The 27,695-nt window shown below is 34.3% G+C and overlaps 1 protein-coding gene across 2 annotated transcripts in view; it reads right to left on the bottom strand.

Annotated features, from left to right (window-relative positions):
• Positions 1–23,106, bottom strand: part of LOC115962645 (transcription factor CYCLOIDEA-like) — a 78,697-nt gene extending 55,591 nt beyond the window's left edge. The window contains exons 1-2 of one of the 2 annotated variants that reach the window (XM_031081538.1): positions 22,095–23,106; positions 21,686–21,918 (exon numbers count right to left, since the gene is read on the bottom strand). In XM_031081538.1, the coding sequence (XP_030937398.1) occupies positions 21,865–21,918; positions 22,095–23,021 (981 nt within the window). In that variant the 5' untranslated portion in view covers positions 23,022–23,106 and the 3' untranslated portion in view covers positions 21,686–21,864. Of the gene's footprint in view, positions 1–21,685; positions 21,919–22,094 lie in introns of those variants that run through there. The other variant, XM_031081537.1, reaches the window with a different exon arrangement.
• Positions 23,107–27,695: the final 4,589 nt, after the last annotated feature.

Below are 27,695 nucleotides of genomic sequence, written 5' to 3'. Positions count from 1 at the left end.
TCGGGGGGAACAACCGAGGATGACCCTGTCCTCGACACTCCAAGACTTCAAAGGGAAGAGCAACATCCCGTTAAAGGTTGCCCCCAAAAAGCCCCCTGAAGAAGAGGCGAGTAGAATGGGACCCACGTGGGGGACGGTGCGAAACTGGTTCAAGGCAAATACGTCCTCTCCGCATTAAATGCACCCGCCAACGTCCTAATCATATTAATGAGAAAAGACGCCTGGACAGGGTGACTTCGATCATCATAACTAACAAAAAAGCAAGGGGGGATAGCTGATGGGACGGGTACTGAAGTAGGCACCTGCTTGATCAACAAGTGGAGGGCTAAGATCAATCAGAAAGGGCTATATAATGTGAAGGTTGATGCGCCTAAAATGAGGCTAGGAAAAAAGGCCAGGAACTAGAGCCTCCCAGCCCGCCTCCAGGAGAAAGACTCTTCGAGCGAACACGATTTAATTCTATATGAACACCACGACTAACCACCGTCTGGTGACCAAAGCCTAACCTTTCAAACCCACGCTCTACAAATGATATTGTTTGGGCCTTTTTACGTGCAAATCCAATATCATTTTAGGTCGTTACAAATCGTGTCCTTACATAACATATTACAGAACCATTTGTTACAATCCACAAATGCCAAAAGAAAGATATACAAATTAAATTAGTATTTAGGCAAAAGAATGCTAATTGCTTGTATCCCCAATGATAATCCCACCCATGTATACCTAAATAACTACCATTAGTGAAAAGTCCACTACCAATAACATGTACAAATATAATTAGCATATAGGCAAAAGAATGTTAATTCTTGTAAGTCCTTTGTCCAGTAAGTATGCACTATGCATCATTCTAGAACTCCTACAAAATACTAAACAAAACAAAATAAACATGTGTTAATAACAATAAAACATTTATGAACAATAAAATATTTATAATTAACACAAACGAATGATAATAACAAGTATACTTACATAATACTAACTACTAATTAACTCTAAGTAAAGAGTAGCACATTACTTATCATCATCCAACATAACGGTGCTTGGATCCTCCTCCATAGGCATTGGGTAAACCGATGCAATTTCTACAATCTCATTCAAAATAAAATGACTCGTAAGCATTGAGCAAATAAAAAAAAAAAATTGATCTATACAACAAACAAAATGAACATATATATTTTTTTACTAGTGTCAATCTCAAAACCATCCATATCCTCCACATTATCCATGCACTCCCGAAGTTTTAGTGGTCTTTTTCTCTTTGCATCCTTCAAACAATTTTGGGTACAAATAAGGGCGTTAATTGTATTAGGAGATAGTGAACTACGAAACGAATCCAGAACACGCCCACTCGTACTAAAAGCAGACTCATATGCAACTGTAGAGACAACAATAGCCAACAGATCACGGGCAATTTGGGAAAGGACTCAATATCTAGAAGAATTCATTTTCCACCACATCAAGATGTCAAAATCTTCCACATTAGGGTCCTCAGAAGATTCCAACAAATACCTATCCAACTCAGATTTGTTTTCCACACTGTCCTTGTCCGCCAAGTGTTGCTTAAACCTATTATTATAACTTTTAATGCGATCAGACAATGAAGCATTACCAACACTTGGCCTGGAGTCCCTAGACAATGAAGCACCACTACCACTACCACTAGAACTCAAAACTCCATTTTGACCCACTTTCTCCACATACAACCTTTTCAATGCATCCCGAACCTTAGAACTCATCGCATCCCCCTTGTCCTTTCCGTACCACTCCCTAAACCAAAACTTTACATACTTCAATCTATACCTTGGGTCAAGAACAATAACAACAAAAAACATCAAATTGATATTATCAATACTTCCCCAATACTTATCATATTTTTTTTTCATCTCTACCGCCATACTCTTCAAAAGTGGATCGCCATCAACACCACACAATTGTTGCAATTGATCTTCAATACTAATTAGCTCATGGAAGTATGTATTAGAAGTGACAAACAAGGACCCAGAAAATCAAAGTGTCGCCTCATAAAATATGCCAAGAAATTTCACAAAAGTCTTGACATTTTCCCAATCAAGATAGTTAGGAGGACTAATAGGCCTTTTCCCATTCCCATCCGCTTCACAAAAATAATGTTTATAATACCCATCCTCCTCTTCTAACCTATCAAATGCTCTCACAAATTTCAAAGCGCACTCTAACATGAGATAAGTGGAATTCCACCTTGTTGGCACATCAAGGGACAACAAACATTTGGCTTTGATTTTCTCATTTTCAACACATTCTTGAAACTTCTTAAATCTTGGGGGAGAGGCTCTCACATATCGCACCGCATTCTGAACTTTGGCAATTGATTCATGAATGGACTTCAACCCACTTTTCACTATCAAATTCAAGATATGCGCACAACAACACATATGCATGAACTCACCACCTAATATACTACTATCTCTTTCTTTTGTTTTCTTCTTCACATAATCTGTTGCCACTTCATTAAAATTAGCATTGTCTGCGGTAATTGTAAACAACTAGCCTATATCCCACTTCAACAAACATGACTCAATCGCTCTACCTATGGCGTCCCCTTTGTGATTAGCTATAGGGCAAAAGTTTAAGATTTTCTTTTGGTAAGTCCAATCCCCATCAGTGAAGTGGGCGGTGACTACCATGTAGCTCAAGTTTTGTATGGATGTCCAAGTATCCGTTGTCACACAAACCCGTTGCCCCACAAAAGCCTTTCTCAAAACATCCACCTCACTAGAATAAATCTTCATACAAGCCCTTGCAATGGTAGTGCGATGGGGGAATAGGAAACTTAGGCTTAACTATTTCCATAAATTCTTGTAAGTCTTGATGCTCTACAAATTTAAAAGACAATTCATCAATGACAATCATCCTTGCCAATACCAACCTTATCCTTTCTTCATTATAATTTGTAACCACTAACACATTTGAACCACTGTCCCCTTCTCTCTTAGTTTGAAAAAACAAAGTTTTTTGCTTATTATCACGAGGAAAAAGCCACTTCTTACACACCTTTATGTGTTGCAACATGCCCGAAGTACCATTTTTCTTACCATGACATTTATATTGATTTTTACAATAATTGCATTGAAACCTAGGATTATTGGGATCAAAACCTGCCAACTTAATGAAGTGTTGTCATACTATAGATGGGTCCTTACCACCTTGTTTAGGTGATAGTGGGGGAAGTGATGCACCAAGTCCAATTGGTGCTGCAGGTTTAGGTGGGTTAGGGTTAGCACTACCAGGACTAGGAGGAGGTGGGTTAGGGTCCCCAGGTGCACCAAATCCAGGTGGAGCATCGACATCCATCTAATAAAAAAATTTCCAACCAACAAAAAAACAAAATTTCACAACAATATCAAAATATAATTAATCAGTTTAGTTACAACAATAACAAACTAATAAATTAACAATCATCAGTCATTACTCAACAATTCATGTCACTAATATTAACAAGGGATTTATTATATTGTTCACAATATAAATATAAAATAAAAGCTAATTATATATAATATAAACTTAAAGCAGTTGTTACTAAGTACTAAAAATTTAAAATCAAAATGCTGAATATGGTGAGTGATTAGTGATTACCTCTCCGTGAATGATTGAAAGCGTGAACTATCTCAATCTTTATCTCCCTCAAAAATTAAAATGCTGAAGAAGAAAAAAAAAAAGGTTAGTACTTAGTAGACTAACAGTTACTATAAACTTACTAAAGTAACAACTAAGACTAATGACATAGTTATTTTATATTATATTATTTTTTTGGGGGGCTAACAGGATACTTATTAGACTATATAATATAATAGTCTATCCAGCAGTTTACAGTCCACTATTAAAGTCTTATATAAAAATCAGTAAATCACAACCTTAATCAAACAGCCAACCTTAATATTATGTATGTAAGCGTCCGTGTATTCCGTGTATATATAATATTGTTATTATATATGTAAGCAGCTACAATACAAACAGCCAAATGAGCCAACCTTAATAGTTAATATTATATTATTATATATGTTAATGTAAGCATTTGTCTCTACAGCCAACCTTAATAGTTACTAGTTAATACTTAATATTATATATGTAACTTTGTAAGCATCCAACCTTAATATAATATTATATTTATATATGTAACTGTGAGCAGCTACTTGGAGTTGGACCCCCACAAAATAGAAATACACAGACGGCAGTCACACTCACACACTCACACAAGCTTTGCTTTGAGAGATTCAAACCAAGTAAAAATGCTTTGCAAAACAGAAGTGTGTCGGCGTACAGTGACTCAGTGAGGCTTAGCTGCTAAACTTAATCAAACATTCAAACCAACTAAAAATACTTATTCATGCTTTCAGCTTTCCCAAACAAATGAAAAGGAAAAAATAGTAAAACAGGAAGACAAACAAAACTGAAAACATGAAGAAGCTCACCGTCGTTCTGCGTCAGGCGAGACTCAAGACTGAGAGCAAGAGAGAGAGAGTTAAAAGATACTTGAGACAAATATGAACTTATATACTTTGAGAATCTGAAAACCTAACATAAAACGCACCGTTTTGCTTTTATTATAACACCCATACACAGTACATACGATGTTGTTTTATCAGCTTCATAAAAAAAAAAAAAAAAAAAAAAAATAGAACTACAGATCCTGTATCGGTTGGGTTCGGCACAATCTCAGTTTCGGATTTCTCAATCCGATGATTTCATCGCACCGGCATCGGAACAGAGGGAAAAGTCCGAATGCCGGCCTAGGCTCATTCGGTCGGCGCTACAGTTGGGACGGTGTTGTCGGTGCCAGTCGATTGGATCGGCTCTGGTGAAGTTTTGCACACCCCTAAAACTAAGTATGCAGCAGAAAATAAATTGACACGGTGATTTGTTTACGAATGGGGAAAACTAACACAGCAAAAACCCTACCTGGTGATTTTAAGGTCACCACTCCTGAGAATCTACTATTATCAAAACAATCGGTTACAAGTAAAGGAATCTCAGTACCTTATACCAACCTACAGTTGAACCCTTACCCCAATACCCAATTAAACTTGTTTTGTAGTGACAATCTCTCCTTGTAATACACGACTCTTAGTATGTGACTAACCAATTGCGCGGATCCCAGTATGCGACTTCAATTACCAACTAGAGAAGGTTGTTGGCTGTAAAGTTTTTCAGTTCATCACATGATGAAGATCGAGAAACTCCTTGGTTACAAAACCCTATGGTGCATAAACACAATAGCTTCTTTACAAGAAAGATAAACTAAGACAAATTCTGTCTCCGGTCACAATTTGCTTGAATAAACTTTTGCTCAACACTTGTGCAACTTGTTCCATCTTTGATGGGCCTTAAAATAATCCTTTTATATGTTTAGGGTTGGGAGAAAAGAAAATCCAAATATACAATCACGGATTGGAGTCAAAACAGTCCTGAAAAACAAAACTTCATAAACCTCAACAAATGCCTGTCTGTCAAGCAGCTGTCGAGCCACGAGCTTGAATAGCTCTACAAGTCTCGATAAATGCTAGTTGTCGAGTTTTAATGAACAACACTTTTTACACTTGAATCTTGGACAAACTTACATGGATTTAACAATTGAACTTGAAACAAGATTTCTTGAAGTATTAAACACATTCTAGATTTACCCAAATACAAGTAAAGTACGTTTTGTCAAAGGATTAACCAATTACATAAAATAGTGACATATGTTCCTAACAAGTGAATCACATATGTCCTAACAAAGTGAAAACCAAAAATGAACTTCTTCAATGGAAAAACTACTCTAGGAGTAGTGTATCTTTTTTGTTTTCCTTTTTTTGGCAACATTAGTGTACCTCAACAAGAAAATTCAATACAAAAGTAATTTACAAGTACTCACAAAACCTTATTAGAGTCTATTGACTCAGCAAACAACTCATTGATATAGTCAATGTAACTCTAGAACCTCTGGAACTTCTTTAATATGAATCTCTTTAAGAAAAACGCGTCTGCTTCACTCTAGAACTTCGGTATCACACCACATGCACTAATGCAAGGTTGGGAATTATGTGAGTTCATCGGTACATGGTTTATCAAGGTTTTTAATCAAAGATATGTCATAAGGGTGCAAAACCAAGAACTAGAATGAACAGGGTTTATGGTTTTGAAACAAGGGAAGTGTTCTCAATGATACAAAGTGATTGGATTGCCTCTCTTACTAATAGAAACTTACTCACAAAAACTACGTCTCTTGCTTGAGCGAGCCTCCAACGAGAGATAGCCGAAACTTACGGGTAGGTGCATTGTTTCATTCAAGTGACAAGGGGGTTCTCCTGGGTGCTCGAGCAAGCTTAGTGTTTCACTCGAGCGAGAAGGCAGTTTGCATGAAGAGCTTTCCCAATTTCCACTTCTTTGAGTCTCTTCAAATATGACTTGTTCTACAACATTTGCCCAACACATTACAACCCTTTTCCATATTACATTCTAATGGAGATTGCAAATCTAAATCCTAAAAATCTTTTCATTTGACAATTCTGTGACAAAACTTCATTACAAACTTAAATCCTGATTATAAACTTAAATAGTACAATAAGCCTCGAGAAACCACTTGCCAAAAATGGGAATTCACTATCTACTATTAGAGATTCTCTCGGGTATGGGGTTCATTCGCTTAAATTCAACTAGTTACAGAGAGGGTATCCTTGCTTATTTATAGTTCCATAAATTAGCTACTGATTGGCTAGGAAATTAGCTACAAAAACCTACCATGTGACTATCATGTGATTGGCCAAAGCCTAACCAAACTTTTCTAACTAACTGATAAGCTTTGCACTTGTTACTAAGAACCTATCAATTAACTAACTTTTTATTACAAGTGATAAAGACTATTACAAGTAAAAAGAACTACTTATCAAACAACATAAGCAATAGTGCTAATCATAAGAAACTAATGATTGAACTTGCTAGACAGTAACAAGTTGAAACAACTTGCTCTAAGAGGGGCAGTCCTGATGTAGTTCATTTTACTATCCAACAAGTTCAATCATTAGTTTCTTATGATCAGCACTAGTGCTTATGTTGTTTGATGAGTAGTTCCTTTTACTTGTAATAGACTTTATTACTTGTAATAGAAAGCTGATAGGTTGTTAGTGACAAGTGCAATAATTTGTTTGTTAGTTAGAGAAGTTTGTTAGGCTTTAGCCAATAATGGCCACATGATAGGTTTTTGTTGCTAACTTCCTAACTAATTAGCAACTTGCTTACGTGACTATAAATATTTTATGATCTCACCAGTTCAATAAGTGGAGTCTAGGGTTTCAATATGTAAGCCTTAGGTTTTTTGCCTCTACAACCTTATTTAAAGTGGGGCTTAATAATGGGCATTTAAATAGGCTCTCCAACTAGGATTACTCAAACCCACAAATACCATCGGTTTAAATTAAAATGTTTTTGCCAAATTTTGAAATCATGTAGTTCAATAGATTGAGAGGTATCGAGGTAGTATAGAGATTTAATAAATCTCAATCGGTTGAGTGTAGTCAAACTTGGTATCATGGCAGTAGATTCAACAATTCTTAAGTAGTACTCTTGTGTCTTCAATATGTTCCACTTGTTCATATTTAGATACACTTGGAACTTAGTCTCAAATACATAAAAGTGCGTTTTGACTTGAATTATGCCAAATATAAAAATTTGACCATAACAAATAGGTTCATATTCTAAATTATATTAATCTTAAAAGTTTATATTTGACATTTTTCAAATATTATAATTGAATCTTATTTCTCAAATATTATAATATTTAATGAGAATTATAAATTTGTCATAAAAATAATTTCTTATCAAATATTTCAAATTGAACTTATAACATACACGCGCATAGGCTAGTTCACTATAAAAGGAGTTTACATACTTCTCATAAAACCTTTTTCATTATACTCTGCTAACCCCAAAAAGAGAACTAGTTGACATCATCATAGTAACTCCAGTACCTTTAGGCTTCATCTATATGAATCCCTTCACAAATTGTACGTTTACTTCGTTCCAAAACTCTAGGATCACATTTTATGCATTGATGCAAGGTTAGGAATATATTCTGTGGTTTTAGTAGTACATGATTTCTCTAGGTTTTTATCAAAGATATGTCATAGGGGTGCAAGATCAAGAACTAGAATAATGGGTTCTATGGTTTGAAACAAGGGAAAAGCTCTCAATGTCACATAGAGATATGGCCTCAAAATTATGTACCCATAAGTATTTATGTTGCATGTGTGAGTTGTGAGGGATTTCACAATTTGCTCCAATACCAATGGGCTTGGTCTGCGATCGAATGCTATAAAAGATATGTGCCCCCTTATCCTTCACCAATTGGTGGTTGGATGGATTGGTAAGGCACACGGTCCGACAAGTGGTATCAGAGCCAGGTTATAGGTTCGAGTCGTTGGAGCCGCATTGTGAGGGAGGGATTGTGAGGGATTTCACAATTTGCTCCAATACCAATGGGCTTGGTCTGCGATCGAATGCTATAAAAGATACGTGCCCCCTCATCCTTCACCAATTGGTGGTTGGATGGATTGGTAAGGCACACGGTCCGACATGAGTGAAGTCTTACATTGAATAATGATAAGAAGAATAAGTGATTAATATAACATAGTTGAGCTCATACCCATTGAGTTTGGGCCTTTTAGGTTAAGTGTATCTTTATATATTATATTAACTACACAGTTGGAATCTCCCCAAGATGTTATCTCCCCAACAAGTGATATTAGAGCTTATGGTGATGTGTGGCAAAAGTGGCAAGGTTATTAAGGTTTATTTCGTAGTTGGAGCAGGGACAGAGGTGCGTGTACTTGGAGCCCCTTTGCATATGAAGCAGGGACAGGTCCCTTTCGTAATTGAAGCAAGGATGGTATATTGCACCAGACAAGCCCATAAAAGCCCACACAATCCTGGAAAAAGACCCAACAAAGAAAGTATTGTCAATGGTGCTAGATCATGGTGTGGTGCAAGGTTCCCATGGACATTGAAGAGTAGGCCAGTTTCCCATGGATGAGCATGTGGAATTGACACATGGCTCTCATGGATAGCGTACGAGAGGCCCACAAATGACAAATTGATGAAGAGAAAAGCCATTATGGGAAGATGGAGCAAGTAGGAATTGTTCATGACCCACAGAGAGGTCTTGAAACTCACAGAGAGAAAGAGACTTACACGTGAGAGGGAGTTGTTAGGTATACAAGTGTAAGTGAAGTTCCACATTGAATAATGATAAGAAGAATGAGTGGTTAATATAACATAGTTAAGCTCATATCCATTGAATTTAAACCTCTTGAATTAAGTGTGTCTCTATACGTTAAATTAACTACTCAATTAGATTACTCTCCCTATTATATATTCTCCCCCAAAAATTTATATGTAGGGTAAACTTTCCTAGTCTCCTTTTAAACAAATTTGTCTTGTTCTTCAGCATTTAACCAACACATTACAACCTTTTTCCATATTATAATATTACACTATCATTGGATATCGCCAATCTAAATTCTAACATACAGTGGATGCTTTATTGCTCTTTTTTTTTTATTCAATAGTTCTCTTGTCTATTAATAAGCTTCATTTGTTTTTTATATGAATGCTATAAATAGAGTTGTTGCTACAGCGAATGTACTTCCATTTCTTTTTACCCGTACCTCTGCTCCCTTATTAATATTTTGTGAATATTGCTATGGTGGGATTCTACATTATAGGTACCAGTACCACAGCGGTAGCAGTACTTATACCATCTACAAAATGTTACAAGTTTTTTTTTTTTTTTGGTAAATCAAAATGTTACAAGTTACAACTATAGAATTGAAATTTGTTTTCCAACTTTCATATTTAAATATGTTTTAATCATAATTTTGTCATAAAGCACACTAAACTAAGTTGGCATTGCAGTAGTCAAAGCTGGTACGATTCTAGGTTCATTCAAGGATATCTAACAACACAAATTTGATCCCTTATGAATGAAATTATTTGTCACATAATCTTTATTATAAATATTTTTTTTAGAAACTATATGTTTTTAAACCCCTTAACACAAGTTGTTCAAACCTAGTTATTTAGCCAAGTGATTATTTAGATAAATTATTTAGTCCTAGGTTAATACAATAAAATCATATCATGTAAATAATGCAAAAATATAAAGAACACAATGATATAATAACTCAGGAAAACCTAACCGGTAAAAAACTTGGGGAAAATTTAACCTAGTTATCTTCAAGGTAAAACAGATCCACTATGAAAGAATTGAAGTTTGTACAATAAGACTTAGACCACTAGCATTCAATTGCTATATCGAGTAGAAAACTTACTACCACGATCACGTGATAGCTTCGAACAGACTACTTCTTTCTTTGATCCACTGCAACCACAAGTTCTCCTACTTGTGACTTTAAGACTCAACTCAAAGGTTTCAGATTTTCTTTAAGTTCTTTAAGCAACAACTAAAGAGATCATTAAGTTCTTGACACGAATCTTGATCTTGATAACCCTAAGTGTGTATATGAAGGTAAACACCTCTAGATCTCACAAAAGATTCAACACACAACTCTTCAAAGACTTCTAAAACATAGCTAGAGTTTTTTCTTTTATACTTAGAGAAAAACACAAAACCCTACACATTAAATGGGCTTGGGTTGAATTGGAATTTCTGTAGAAAAATAAATCTTCACGAGATTTGATCGATCGAGTCTAATTTTCAATCGATCGAGTCTAATTTTCAATCGATCGAGCCTTGCAAATTTAGTCCAATAATTTCTGCAACCACTCTATTCCAATTTTACAAGAAACCACACTTTGAGCAAGCCTAAACCTAGACTCTATGTTTTGATCATGGTTTGCCAACACATTACAAATTGAAGTTCTAATACATTAGTTCCTAAAGTCTTAGAACCTAACAGAAACATTTATAAATATATTGTTAATGTCATGTATCAATTCGTATACATTGATTTAATTATAAGACATGCAGATGAAATTAGAACCTAAATATATAGAGTTTTCTAGATAATTGAACAGTTTCCTCCTAGACTTTTCATTGCCAAATTGTCAAATTCTCTCCATTAAGTTCCTAGTTTAACACAATTAACCTTGCTAGAGCCTTGGAATTCAGTTTTTAGTATTTCCCATGTAAGTTCAGCTTTGTTCATGCCAAAAATTATAGGGAAGATGGATTAACCACACCTTGTTGGCTGTACCGAAAAGTTGTTCATCACAATTTCTATATTAAGTAATCAATCACAATTTCTACATTATTTATCGCATAAGTTTGAAAGAGATTATCACTTAAAGAGTTACATCATATAACTCTCACATCTCCTAGAAAATAAGCTTGCAATCATGTAATTTTTTTTTTTTTTTTGGCCTCATAACGTACACACCATTTTTATTTCATTGTGAAATTGATATTTTAGTCAGATAGTGTACACACCAATTTTATTTCTTAGTGTCATCTATATTATAGCCCAATAATGTACACACCAATTTTATTATTAATCTGAAACAACACCTTATGTTCTTTTTGTGCATGTGCTACACTTTCTCGAGCACAAAATCTTATGATATGCACTAAGGTGTTCATGATTGGCTAGTAAATAGTGGTGAGATGGTTATTTATGCCTTTTTCATTAGGTTCTAATCCTAACAATTAAAAGCATGTGACTTCAAAAACAAGATCATGTGATCAAAAACTATAAACAACTCCCACACAACATGCACTACATAGCTAAAACTAGCAAAGTGCAATAAAAATAAGCTCATCCAAGCTAAACAAGGTGCACAAGTATGTTATGTAAAGATAATAGGTCAACCTTGATTACAAGTCCAAGATATATAATATAAAACATATTTCTTCTTCCCTTTTTTTTATTTTATTTTTAATTTTATTAAAAGGAATAGCAAAAACAACCTATCATGAAATGCATGAATGTAATGCAATGCAAATCCTAAAAGCAAAAAGAAAACAGAACATCAAAAGAAAGAAAGATCACAAAGAGTATTAAGATGAAGCACAAAGACCACGTCAAAAAGACTCAATTAGATTGAGCCTTTTGCATCCAAAACTTCTTAGATGTAACTTTGACATTGGAGTTATTATTCATATTAGAATGATGTGCAACTTCAAGTTTGATATAAAGGTTTAAAGTCTTTATCAATTTACCAATAAGTACCATAGGATCTTGTACTTATGGCACAGGTACTTTTGGCTTATTTGCTCGCTTTGCAGCTTGCAACTTGAAACAGTTTTGGTGAATATACCCAGTCTTTCCACAAAAATGATAAACCCACAAAGGTCTATCATGCATCTTATCCTTAGGGAGGTTAGGATTCTTAGGCTTAGACTCTCTAAGATCAACCCTAATCTTCTTAGGAGGTGGTGTAACTTCTACTAGTTTGACAATCTCACTCTTGGGGGGCTCAGAAGAAAAAACAAAGTTTGTGAAATGAGTTTCAGACATCGAGATACTATCTACAAAACCTAGACCAGTTTTGTCAAATGAAGACTTTTAAACACTTAACATATGATTAAGTTTAGAACTAGCATACCTATTTGTTTGTTCTCTAGTAACAGATAATTCTAGTTCTAAGTTCTTAATCTTATCAAGTAACATCATGTTTTCAGTCTTCACCTTATTAATCAATTCTTTAGCATCAAGCAATTTCAACAACAAATTTTTCTTACCAAGTTCAAGGGAAGCAATCTTCTTTAAACTTAAGTCAACACTCAGTGTATCCTTTGCAGCAACCTTGCATAGCTTATTAAAAGTTTCTTGCAAATCAACACATTCATAGAGTTCCCCATCAGAAAGGTTCTCTTCAATCACAACACTTTCATCAACCACAGCAGTAGCTGTGAAAGTAATGAAATTTCCATCCTCATCACTACCAGATTCATGATCTGAAATTTCATCATCACTAAGGGTTATAGTCATAGATTTACCCTTTGACTTCAAGAATGTAGGACATTCAGATTTCACATGATCATACCATTGACAACCAAAACATTGTTGACCAAGTGAATTCCTAGAGGTTTGACCTACTTTTTCTTTAGATTTATTAGTATTGTTCACTTTAGTGGATTCATTCCTCTTAAAATTCCTAGGTTCAGTATTGTTTTTACCTCTTGCCCTTCTATTGTTATTCCTAAGAAAGTTTTTAAAGTTCTTAGCAAGATATGCAATCTCTATAGAAAAGAGTTCATCATCAAATCCATTCCCATCAACATCATCAACTGACTTAAGCACCATTAATTTGGATTTGTTTGTCTTAGGTAGGTCAAGCTCATAGGACTAGAGAGATTTTACAAGCTCATCAACAGGGATGGAGTTCACATCCTGACTTTCAGTAATGGCAGTCACTTTGGGTCTAAAGTCCTCAGTTAATGATCTAAATATCTTCCTAACAATCTTAGGTTAGTCATAAATTTCACCCAAATTATAAGCAAAATTAACAATATCATTTAGTTTAGCATAGAATTCATCCAAACATTCATCATCAGGCATTCAAATGCCTTCAAATCTAGTAGTTAAATGTTACAATTTATTAATCTTAACTGCATTTGTGCCTTCATGCACAATTTGAAGAATATTCCATGCAGTATAAGCAACCTCAACATTTGAAATTCTCTAGAATTCTTCCATAGAAATAGTATTAAAAATAGCATTCATGACTTTGCTATTACAAGCAGTTGCCTCTTTTTGAGAAGTTGACCACTTGCTTATAGGAGTAGTCGATTTCTCCCATTCGTATTCAACGGAATTCCAAACTCTCTCATCAATAGATTTCAGGAATGTTTTCATTCTTACTTTCCAGTAAACATAGTTGTTCCCATCAAAGTGAGGTGGGATCACAAGAGAGTTACCGTGTTCTATGACAACAGGGGTCAAGAATCAACTCTTAGATCAAAAGATCTAAAAACACAAGAGCTAACTTGCTTTGATACCACTTGTATGTTTTTTGACCCCTTAACAGAAGTTGTTTAACTTAGTTATTTAGCCAAGTGATTACTTAGATAAATTATTCAGTCCTAGGTTAACACAATAAAATCATATCATGTAAATAATGCAGAAATATAAAGAACACAACGATATGATAACCTAGGAAAACCTAACCGGTAAAAAACCTGGAGAGAATTTAACCTAGCTATACTCATGGTAAAACAGATCTACTATGAAAGAATTAAAGTTTGTACAATAAGGCTTAGACCACTAACATTCTATTGCTACCTCAAGTAGAAAACTTACTACCATGACCACGTGACAACTCCGAGTCCACGGACTACTTCTTTATTTGATCCACTACAACTTGAAGTTCTCTTACTTGTGACTTTGAGACCCCACTCAAAGGTTTCATATCTTTTTTAAGTTCTTTAAGAAGCAATTGAAGAGATCATCAAGTTCTTGACACGAATCTTGATCTTGATAACCCTAAGTGTGTGTATGAAGGTAAACACCTCTAGATCTCACAAAAGATTCAACATACAACTCTTCAAAGACTTCTAAAACGTAGCTCGGGTTTTTCTATTTATACTTAGAATAAAACACAAAACCCTACATGTCAAACGAGCTTGGGCTGTATTGGAATTTTTGTAGAAAAATAAATCTGCATGAGATTCGATCGATCGAGTCTAATTTTCGATCGATTGAGCCTTGCAAATTTAGTCCAATAATTTCTAAAATCACTTGATTCCAATTTTACAAGAAAACACACTTTGAGCAAGCCTAAATCTAGACTCTATGTTTTGATCATGGTTTGCCAACACATTATAAATTGAAGTTCTAATACATTAGTTCCTAAAGTCTTAGAACCTAACAGAAACATTGATAAAGATATTGTTAATGCCCTGTATCAATTTGTATACATTGATTTAATTATAAGACATGTAGTTGAGATTAGAACCTAAATATATAGAGAGTTTTCTAGATAAATGAACAGTTTCCTCCTAGACTTTTCATTGCCAAATTGTCAAATTCTCTCCATTAAGTTCTTAGTTTAACACAATTAACCTTGCTAGAGCCTTGGAATTCAGTTTTTAGTATTTCCCATGTAAGTTCAGCTTTGTTCATGCCAAAAATTATAGGGAAGATGGATTAACCACACCTTGTTGGCTGTACCGAAAAGTTGTTGCATCAAGTGGTGATTGGAAGTTGCTGCCATGTGGAGACAGTGATGTGGGCTAAAATGAGGCTGCAAAGATTGGCTCTGACGATAGTGATAGATGCTAAAATTCAAGGAAACATTAATGGCCATACAAAACAATGGGAGAGTCTTATTTAGAAAATATGATGTACTTTTGTTGACACACCTAGGACTCGGAAACTCTTACACCGTATTTAGTTGGAATAAAGGGGTGGATGGAAAACTTAAGAAAGAAAAATGAAATAAAAAATATGATTTTTCCTTGGTTTGGTTCACAAGGGAAGTAAAATAAGATGCCTCGATGAATTCTGCCAAAATCTACCAAAAACTGATCTTCCCAAATTTGGGTCCATAAGGATGTACTTTTTGTTTTGCCCTTTTTTTTTTTTTTTTTAAGACGTAAGGATGTACTGACTTAGCTACACTTCCAGCAATTACCCAATGAACCAAATACTTACACACAACTACTATACATAATAATTCAACCATCTTTTCAGAGGTGTCAACATCATAACCCAATAGGTACAAAAGAAAAGAAATCACTTTTCCATACATTTTCCCACCAGCATAAAACAAATAATTGATAGAAAAATTAAACAAATAATGTTAGTTTTTAGACCCTTGAGACAAACGTTGTTTAACTAATTTTAAGGCCAAGTTATTAATTAGATTAATTATGCAAGCCTTAAGTTAAAAAAAAAAAAAAAAAAAAAAATCAAACATATAATGCATAATAGAAAATTAAATAACACAAGATATGATAACTCAGGAAAACTAATAAAACAAACTAGTTTTAAGGTAAAAAAATCTAGGAGGACCAATCCAAGAAGAACAATCTACTATCAAATAGAGATTTATAGTCAGAATATTTAATTTGTAGTAAACCTAACTAAAGTTAACAAACTTAGCTCTAAATCCAATAGACTTCTTTGATATGAATTTGTTCCAACATGAACGTCTAGTTCACACTATGATCTTCAGTACACTTAATATTTGAAGCTTGGGTTGCAACTTGATTCTGCCGATACTTATGGTGTGAGTGTGATTTTCGATAAATGCTTGAAAGAGTAGAAGGTACAAAATTTCTTAGATCTCAAAAGAGTAGCTCTCCAAGACTTGAAAAACTTGCATTAGGGTTTTCTTTATATACTTAGTGAATATTGGACTGAAACCCTAAATGTTTGATGAGCTATTGGGCTTTAAATAAAATTCTATAGAATCAAGCTTCGATCAATTGATCTACAGCTTCAATTGGTCGGACCTATCAAACTTTGTTTTCTTGAACCTGTAGCTTCTTTGTTATTGTATTCTGATTTGCAGAACCTTGAGCATTGTCTAATATACCCTATAGGCTCTATGATCTATACCTAAACAAGTTTGTGTTCTTGGTTTGCCATTATTCTTATTAGAGTCATATTTTTCATGTATTGGTTTATCCTTTGACAAAACATATTTTACTTATAATTGGATAGATCAAAATTAGGTTTAATGTAACAAGTGTGTGAAGTTTACTTTACAAGTGGTATCATTAAAAACATGAAGATAGATCCAAGAAACAAGTGAAGAAAAGTCGTTTCATTAAACCTTGACACTAGCATCTATCAAGGTTTAAAGAGGAAGCTTGACACAAACTCAATCTATCGAGACTTACAAATTCAAAATTCTCAGATCTGAATTTCGTCCCATAATGACTTGGATGATTATGGTTTCTCTCTATACAACCCTAGTTATATAAAATGCTTATTTTAAAAGTCATCAAGTACGGAAACATAGACTCAATTAGAGAACTCATACACTTTATGAGAAACTATTGTGTTTTGCATGTATACCGTAGGGTTTTGTAATCAAGTGCTTCCTGATCTTCAATGTACTTTGAAGTGAAGAACTTTGCAACCAACAACAATCAATCAAGTTGCTGAAGTTAGTCACGTACTAGGATCCGTGCATGCGAAGAAATCAACTACAAGATCAAGTCCAATTGGGTATTGAAGCGAAAGTTCAACTGCAGATTGGTATTTTGGGATAGACCAGGGTAGTGGTAAGATTCCTCATACTTGTAACCGTTTGATTCTTGATTAGTGGATTATTGGGAGTGGTGACCTGAAATTCACCCAGTGGAGTTTTTGCTTTGCGAGAGGTTTTCTCCATTCGTCAACAAATCACCATGTCAATTTAATTTCCGCTGTATTTAGTTTATTTGGTGATTTGTTGGTGCCTCCACGATTTGCATGTAATTTGACCTAATTAATCAATTTGGGTAATTGAATTAATTAACCGGGGTCAATCTATAGCCAAAAAATTCTAAACTTTTAGAACCTAAAAAATAATTTTAAAAATATTAAACTATATATATATATATATATTTATAACGTGTGTAAAAGGAATTAATTTTTATGTAATAAGAGCATGACAATAAATTTAAACAAATTACATTTTCCATCGTCTTATTTTTCTTAACAAAACAAAGGAAATATATATTTATTTTTTCTCATACCACTTTTTTATCCTCCATAGCAAACACACATGATAGAAAGCACAAATATTTTTCATCCTTTCATATTTCCATCCTTCCAACCAAACATAGTTTTAATTATAGAGTTATAGGAGAAAACTGGAGAGAGAACTTTTGAGTTGATAGATGCAATTAAGATAAGATCCTAGACAAATAAAAAATTTCCCTATAGACTTTTCAAAATTAATAATTTCCAACAATTTCTAAGAACCAAATAAACTCTTTATAATATAAAAATAAAATAAAATAAAAAACTCTTTAGAAAGGAAGCTTTAATAAATAGTTTGATTTTAACTTTTAAATTTTAAATATGTCTATCATGGTAAATTTAACTTGAAGATTTTTTTTTTTTTTTTTAAATAGATTGAAGTTAGAGTTTTTATTTTCTTAGAAAACAAAATATACAATGGATACATCCTTAGCTACTAGGCTGATAATGAGAGATGGAGTTTCCTCCATCCATACAACTTTAGAATTACAAGATTGTGCCCAAATTTGGCTAATAAAACAACCAGTTTGTTCAGAATATGAAAACACTAGATCTAAAAAAAAAAAAAAAAAAAAAAAAAAAAAAAAAAAAAAAAAAAAACTAATCAACTAAGTTTAATACGTAGATCAGAGAAGACGCATATAATTTTATGTATACACTACAAAAAACACGAGCTTTAGCTACATTTTTTTAAGCTGCGTTTACAAAAATTGCAATTACCAGAAATTGCAATTACAGTTCCCACGGGAACTCGAACCTTTTTCTGCTGATAACTATAGCTCGCCAACAAGGATGAAGGTAATTTTTTAAAGTGAAAACAGTCCTACTTGAGCTAAATTACATCACTATTCAAGAAAAGGCTAGTAGATCTACATGTTTAGGATGTTGATGTCGTCTTGTATAGAATAATACTTATTCTAGGGTTGTTGTTTTAATGTTTTATACTACTTTTATTAATATTTATTTTTAATATTCGTAGTTCTTTGGTCATACATATCAAATTGAATTCGAACTTTACTTTTTCGTCAAGCTAATTGTGTAGTATCATTGTTATTATTTGCATGCTCTTAATTAGGAACCCTGAACATTCCCACAGCCACACCTCTCCATCCCCCCTATAGCAAACATTAATGTTTCTTTTTAATTTCTTTATTTGCTTTCCTGATGAACCTACATGTCTATTGTGGGAATTTAATTTCCTTGCCTGTCATGTGATGCAATGAGATGATTGATAATGATATGTTGAAATTGTACTACTAGGTGCCAATAGACTTTGAAAACATGACCTGAAAACGGATCGTTGATCACTCAAGTCTCCATTCAATCAAATCTCAAAAGAAACACCAAATTCATCCACTGCACTGCACTTGGGAAGTTAATCCACAAACATGAAACCATAGCAACCCTAACACTTTTCCAAATATAAAAGATGGGAGAAAATATAAAAAATCAAGGATGCTCTAATATATAAATCCTATAATGAGTTCATTTTAACATACACTACTCCAACATAGCAAAGATGTAACTGTCAAGCCAAACCACATTAAATCCTTATTTTGCTTCTGTTTTTCTCTTTACTCTCTTTCAATCACTCAACAACTTCAACATAGTAATAGAGCCAAATTCCATCTTGGACAATGTTTTGATACACCAAAAAAACTAGTTACCTATTCAGCCTCATGGCCACATGTACCACAATCATCACCCATCAAAGCTTGCACCACCATCACCAACCCAAGAATGACCCTAAGATTAGTGTGCTTACTCTATTAGGACATGATCCTATAATTGGTTTGGACTTTTTGGGCCATGATATTAGAAGACCAAAGGAAGCTGAAATAAGTTGAAAAATCCTAGCATTAAAGGATTCACTGACCGGAAAATAGATTGCTCCAATTAGTAGTTGATTTGGTCCTTGAAGTGATGATTGGCACTAGCTTGTCGAATGGTGCTCAAATTTCATGAGTAGCTCCTACAAACTGCCATGCATTTGCAGAAGCCTTGACTGAACATACATAAGATCAGTTGTGATTGTGGTACATGCTTGGATTGATTAAAGCACATGTCTTGTAGTTAGTTCAAGAGTTTGTTACAATTAGTTAGAGTTAGTGCACATGTAACACATTAAACACATGGATATTATTTAAGCATACCTAATTAGTTAATCCAATAAGAATGAGCCATTTGTAACCAATGGGAATAATGCATGAGTTGTAGAAACGAGACAATGAAATCATTACTGATGATAACAAAGAGGAATCCAATTGTTGCATTGTTTGTTGTTAATTCTCTTTAGTCTTTCTCCTTTTCTTGGAGGTGGTGACGCCCGCCCTTTAAGTAGTCTCATTCTTGCTCTCGTCTATATTTCTCTTGGATGTCGTGGCTTCCCCGAAGTAAGCTACATTTTATGCAAACCATTAAACACCCAAAATTCTAGAGGTGCTTCCACATAAACTATAGATCCATTCAACTTCAAGAACCCACTCGACACATCAATTACACTAACCCTAAAGCCATACCCAAAACCCTAAAGGAATTAATACAAAACCCTAGCATCCAAATCATCAAGAACCCACTTGAATACCAAGAATATCCAAATTCTAAACCAGGCTGCATACAATTGGTATTAGAGCATCAATCCATAATAGTCGAAGGAATTTCACAACTCCCTAAAACCATTGCAACTTACCAAAACTCCATTGACCATTTAGGGAGAAGCCTTTGCTCCAAATCTGTTGAAGTCCATCAAGATTGAGTTCCTAAGATTCAAGGGAGAAGATCCTTCTTGTTAGGTATACAAGGCAAACAAAGTCTATAAATTTTACAACACCCTAGCACACCAAAATATTTTATTACCTCCCTTCACATTGAGGAAGAAGCCTTAGCATGGTTCAAAGATGCGTAGGAATTAGGCATATTCAATAGCTCAGAGGCTTTCTTAAAGGCCCTACAAATCATGTTTGGATCAACAACTTATGATGATCCATTGGGGGCTCTTATAGGATGAAGATATACATCAATGATGGGTAGTTAAAAAGCATAATTCAAGTCTCTTTCCAACCGAAATAAGGGGTTCTCAGAGAGTCACAAATTGAACTGCTTCCTAAGTGGCTTGAGGGATCAAATAAGGATTCTAGATAGGATATTGAATCCTCCCTTATTAAACGCTTCCTTCGGCCTCACCTCATGTAAGAAGGTCATCAAGGCACCACAAGATAAGGGCAAGCTTCCCATCAAAGATGTAAAACCAATGAGTGACCCCAGCATAGAACAAAATCCTACGATACTCATCCAAAAGATTTCTTTGGTGCAAACGGAAGGATGACTAAAGAAGCGCTTGTGCTACAATTGTGATTAAAAAAATGGTATGTTGGTCACAAGTGCAGGTCCTTGAAGCTCTTCTCAATAGAAGGGTGCCAGCCATTCCAAGTGCACAAGCGATAGCCTATGTTCAAGAATTGGATGAAGAAGTAAGTAATGTCTTCCGTGATGAGCATGGAAATATTTGGTGTTATGTCACAATTTCCTCACCTTATAGACAAGGTGCCTTAGGGAGGGATAATGTTGTGAGACTAAAGGAAGCTGAAAAAAGTTGAAGGTTGTAACAAGGTGTCTTAACTCCCATGAAGTAGTCTCATTCTTTCTCTTATCTTTATTTCTTTTGGAGGTTGTAACTCTCTCAACGTATGCCACATTTCATGCACCATTTAACATCTTAAACCCCAGAATTTCTTCCAAACAAAGCCTGGACACATTCCACTTCAAGAATTGACTCGACACATCAATTACCCTAACCCTATAGCAATACCCGAAATCCTAAAGGCCTTAAATACCAAAATCCTAGCATCCAAATTATCAAGAACCCACTTCAATATCAAGAATATCCAAAACCTAAACTGAGTTCCTTACACCATAATATCTCTTAAAACATCTATTGGAATTTATAATTGTTTGTGCATATTTACCATTGCATGAAAGACCATAAGTTTGCATTTGAGACATAAGCAAAAGAAAGATACACATTCTTATAAAGAGAAAGGCACAACAATCGTTCACGAGATAGTTAAGAAAAAATTGCACAAGGAGAGATACTTTTGTTATTTATTACATTTCAAAAAGAAAGCAAGCATCATCTGTCATACTTCAAATGTTTATTCTCTTGACGCATCTGAGAGATAATCCTTGTTAGCATATTTTATTTGTAGGCGTCCCATGGTTCGTCAAAGAATTCAAAGTCCAGAAATTGACGCTGCAACCAATTATTTGAGGTGGTCAGAAATATGAAGAATGTACAACTTGACACGATTGTTTGACTATGCATGCTTGTGATAGCACACAAAAGCAAGCTTAGATTGAGTACCTTTATAGGACTATTAATTACACAACATATTTGTAAAATTCCAGAATTGTTTTTTTGGAACTTACCTCCGGGAGAATTCCAGTATTGTGAGAATTGAAAATCAGCAAATAATCATCGTCAACCATGTCTTCTGAAGCCCCTAAATGTTCTCCGGCGTGAACGCTTCCTTCTTCAGCCTCAGGTAGCTCCCTTAGCTCAAAAGTGTTTATGTTATGGCTTTGGGTTCCAGATTCTTCTCCAGATTCAAATTTACTCCAAGAACCTAACTGGGCTAAGTTACAATTGCTTGCCGCTTCACATAACTTCGATTCATCTACCCGACTCCTCATCTTTACTCTTGCCCTCTCCCGTGCCCTTTCCCTTGCTTTCTTCCTTGACTCCCTTGCAAGAGGGTGAAATGCACTCTTGCGTAACACTGACTGCCCAATCTTCTTCTCTTTCGTCGAAGTTTTCTCTTCCAAAACACCGTCCTGCTGATCTCTGTCATGAATTGCCACAGGATCAATGCCAGACACAGTTTGACACTTAGAAGTAGAAGAAGCACTCTTGACACCAACGCTGAAACTGTGCTTCTTCTCTATTTCCAGCTTCTTAATTTCATCTTTTGAATTTATGAGTAACCACTCAAGGGTTTTACTGGCCGTGTCACAGCCTAGCAAATCTTGCAGTTTGAAAAAATCCGGGGCAACTTTAACGGACAATCTCATTCTCCTTTCCCTTGGTCCTCGAGCAGTATTAATCTTGATACGCTGATCTCTTTTTCTTGATCTTTTTCTGGGGATGTGCTCGGCCATGTGTACATTGATGTCGCTGTTGTTGGAATTCATCATGTTACTGTTAGCTACAGCTTCAGTTACGGTATCCTCAGCTCTCATAATAAAGGAATGCTGGTGAAATAGCAGGTCATATATGTGTTGGAAGAAAACGTCATTATCTTCATAAGAAGGATCAAGGAGAAGGGTTTGTATTTCTACAACTGGAGTCGATCTCATTGAAAAGAGGCGTCTGCAAAAATGTTTGGTCACATAACGCTAGGAGAAGGATAAAGGTGTTGCTTCTCTAACGGGGTTTTGATGTTTTCGAACTTTTTGTTTTATGCTTTTAGCTCATTAATTTGTCTTATTTTTGTTTTGTTTTCTCTTGTTTTTGTTGTGTATCTAGTATATTTATTGCAACATCTTATGAAGCAATCTCGTTGCAGAAAAACAAAAGTAATTGTTAACCTTTACTAATTTCATATTACACCCTCCACTAAATTGGGATTAGATTAAATATAATAGATTTCACTAATTAAATTCATCATAAAACTCACTTTTCATATGAGAAAAGTTAATATTGTTTATTATACTCCAGAGTATTCTATGATTTTCCCTATTTTTATGTACATGTTTCCAGTTACACTGCCAATAAATAGAAATAAATCAGCCTGTAATTTGAGCAGAAGTGGAGACATATTTAGTCTTAAGCTGTTATATTTGATTTGGCTAGTGTAGGTTCATGTTGTGACCTGATTCTTAATAAATAATTAAATAAGGGGAAAATAGGGTTCATGTTGTGACTTGGACTGGTTTATTCACCGCTAGCTCCTTGCAAAAGCATGTCTGATTCCATCAGCTCAGCTTGAACCCTGTTATTTAATATGGCAACAATATTCAATCTGTTTAATTTCTCTCATATCTTTATTCAGAGTAGATTTACACTAATCATGTAATTGACTCCTTGTATATGCATACGATGTTATCCTAGCTGTTCTAATTTCAATTTAACATTTTAGATTTTTCTTGTTTGTTAAATTTCACCTTGTCTCCAGTATCGATGGACATGCCTAGCTGCCAATCTTAGATGTTTTAGCAGCCAAGAAGTGCTTTTATAGCAGACAATGCTGCAAGGGACAAGCTGCACAGGATCATTAAATTAAAGAAACAAGGCATCAATGCCGATACCTTGAAAATCAAAATTGAAAAGAAGATGGTTAATCCTTCTGAAGTGAGGCACATGCATATAATAGATGCTAGAATTATAGTGTTAAAGAAGAACATGTCTGAATTTTTATTCAATAAAATTGTGGCTTTACAAAATAGAGGGGAGGACTGATTGCTCAACCTAATGACTCATTGACCCTATTTATAGAATCAAAATAGAATTCAAGAGAGAATTCAAAATTACATATACTGTCCCTATTATTTGAGACAAAATTGAGGCATTGGATTTTTGGAGAAAAGCATGGGATTGGAATAAATGAAAAAATTGATCTTTTGGGGGAAAAAAAAAGATTGATAGAGAAAATTGTGGAATTGAAGCAATCTGTTAGATTCTAAAGACTTAGGTATTTATGTATTTAGAACTCTAATATATGTTGTTGGCAAACCATGATCAAAACAATGTGTTTAGAAGTGTTTTAGTCTTGCTCAAAGTTGTGCATTTATGTAAAGTTGGAATCGAGCTGATGCAGAAAAGTTTTATGCATTTCGGCCTGGCTCAATCGATCGAAACTCGGGCAGAATATTTTTTTTGTAGATTTTCCAACTCAGCCCTAGTTGTTTTGGAATGTTTTAAGGGTTTTCTAATTTGTCCTAAGTATAAAAGGCAAACCCTAGCCACGTTTTAGTGTTGCTCATATTGCGGTTTGTGTAAATCTCTTGTGAGATCTAGAGGAGCTTTCTTTTACACAAACTTAGGGTTTTTAAGGAGAAGATTTATCTACATCTTGATGATCAACTCGGTTGTTGCCATTGAAGTTTAAAGAAAACACAAGCGGGTGTGCTTGTATCTGGTGGTGAATCCAAGAAAGAAGGAGTCCGTGAATTCGGAGTTTGCACGTGGTCGTGTCAGTAAGTTCTACTGGTTGGTAGCAATAAGAAGTCGAGCATGGGGGCTTGTAAGTCTTATTATATGAACTTCGATTCTTTCAAGATAGTAGATTCAAGTTTACCTTGAGAATAGCTAGGTCAAATCCTCCCTAAGTTTTTACTGGTTTGATTTCCTGGGTGATCATATCTTGTGTTATTTATCTTTCTGTTGCTTTTCATGATATGATCTTTGTTATTGTGATAACCTAGATTTGTTAAATTGGACTAAGTAACAACTTGGCTAATTATCTAGATTAAATCAATTGTGTTTTAAGGGGTCTAAAAACTATCACAATCAAATCAAATTTCAAAATTTTGGTTGTGTATGTAATTCCCATTATAAAAATGGGTAATATTGAAATGTATTATCATGCATTATAAAACTGGGTATTCAAAGGATTACTTCTAAGTCTTATATACGAAAAGGTTCTCCTTCCCTTCCTTATTTTCTTTTTCTACAATTTGTTTATGGTCCTGGCTCCTGGTTTGTGAAACATGTTCTAAGTATTGGCAAGGTATTCTTACTCCTTTCTTTCTTTTGTCTTCACTTAATTCCTCTTTGGTTGCTGAGAAAATCATGGAATATGAAAGTGAAAGGGAAAGAAAATGACCTTGTGTATTTGTTAGTATTTTTGTTTGAAAGTGTTGTTTTTCTAATTGTTATGTTTGGTTAATGAGAAAACTTAGAAAAGGAGAACTGTGTGTGTGAAACTTTTGGTTATTAGTCATGTAAAACTTCGCATTTTTAGGTGGGAGTTTCAAAGGGGTTAGTGAAAATCATAGTTTACCAATAAACAATACACTCTATCCACTGTTTTTGTGGTTTTTCAAACACCCAATAAGAATGCTTTGTGGGTATTGTAGATAGTATTAATGTACATGTAACTGGTACTAGTCATGGTTTTTGTCTACATGGCTGGTTTTCATGAGGGTTGGTGAAAGAAATAACCTAGCAAATGCTAGTTGTAAGATCAGTCTAATCTTACAACTAGCATTTGCTAGGTTATTTCTTAGTGTGCAGGATTTTCTTTGTGTAATTATAGTTATTGTATTTTAGTTTTCACGGATTTTTTTTGTTATTATGTATGAGAAATTGTGACGTTATTTTGTTCAATCTATGAAATATATACCTTAAATCATAAGGTTACTAAACCATCTTGTGATTGAAAGTGATTTGCATTTTTAATTGTTATTAGGACACAACTTGTGTCTAGTGTATCAATACACTGGATACGTTAGGATACAAACATATGTTATTAGAATTATTCTGTAGTTTACATTACATAATTAGTGCTTTAAAAATTGAAAGTCATAATTCAGACTCAGTGTGATTCCTTGGCCATAGTAGGATATTTTGTTATAATCCTAGTATTCCACATGAATTTAGTGTAAACTTAACTATATGCTTATAAGCTCTTGGGCACTTTCCTCATATAAGCTGGTTATAAATACCCCATTACACAAGTTTTATTCAAACTAATATTTTATATCTTTAATAACCACTACAATTGAACACTTCCGTGCACGTAAATCTCCCATATTTTTCTTGTTCTCTATCACTCCATCACAAGTTTTCTACATGGTATGAGAGCACTAGCCTTTGAGCTTTTTTTTATTTTTATTTTCCTCTTCTTATCATTGCTTCTGCATCTTTAGCCGCAACAATCAACCTAATCTCAAAAGAGTCAAAACTACCACATGCTTGCCATCAAAAGGCCCATACCCAAACTAAAAACTCACAACACTAAACAAATTCTCACATCCTCTTTCTCCCCCACTCAAAAACATGTCCTCTGTATATATATATATATATATAACTCAAGTCCTCTTCTCTTTCTTTTTTTTTTTTTTTTTTTTTTTTCCCAAATCATAACGGATCCTCATTTCAAATTTTTTAAAATCTCAAATCTTTTTCTTTTGATCCCATTTTGAAGAAATACTTTCACCAAAAAATAAAAATCAAATTTTGTAAAGTTGTTCATTTTTTTAAGGATTCCATGCACAGCTTGAGGGAGCGAAAGTACATAAGCGTGGCGAATTCCTCTCACTTCAATGAACATGATCCAGTTTAGAGATGACAACCAAGAGCACAATTGGTTGCGATTCTAAGGGTTTTACATTATTGGGATTGTTAGTGTGATACCACAAATTGTATAAATTGAATTGTTTAAATGTTTGTTGTGCAGGCATGTGCTAGGTTCCACATCAAATCCATGTTTACTAAGTGAATCTTGAGTTCATAAGTAATTACTTATGAACTCAAGATTCACTTATGACTAGTCTTTTTGGGGTTTAAGTGCTTAGTATAACACCATGGATCCATAGATCTAGCCACTGTCATTTGCAATCCAATGACCTAGTCATCTCTAGAGAGAGAATCACCAATGAGAAAATAAATATATTAAACCCAAATCTGTGTTGATCATTACATGAGAGAGAGAGAGAGAGAGAGAGAAGAGAAAAGAGTTACAGACGGAGAGAGATAGAGAAACGAAAAAATGAATTAAAAAATAGTTTTTTTTTTTTAATTTTTAATGTAATGATAAACAATGTAAAAAAAAAAAAAATTGAAAATTTATTGAGCCCAATGCATGAGCTTTTTGGGTGGATTTAGTTATATTTTTGGCTAAATGTTGTTTTGAAGAGTTTGCTATGAATGCTCTTAGAGCATTAGCATCCAACGTTCTAAAAGGCAATTTTATCTATTTTGCATTTCAATGTGGCACGATATGTGTAAAAAACTATTTATTGCACCCTAATTATTTTAATCTCACAAAACACACTCTCTCTCTCTCTCTCTCTCATGTTCCCTCCACT

The sequence above is a fragment of the Quercus lobata genome, chromosome 10 (assembly GCF_001633185.2).
Source record: "Quercus lobata isolate SW786 chromosome 10, ValleyOak3.0 Primary Assembly, whole genome shotgun sequence".
NCBI lineage: Eukaryota > Viridiplantae > Streptophyta > Magnoliopsida > Fagales > Fagaceae > Quercus > Quercus lobata.
Note: the sequence above shows the minus strand (reverse complement) of the source record. Positions and strands in the feature narration are given on the sequence as shown.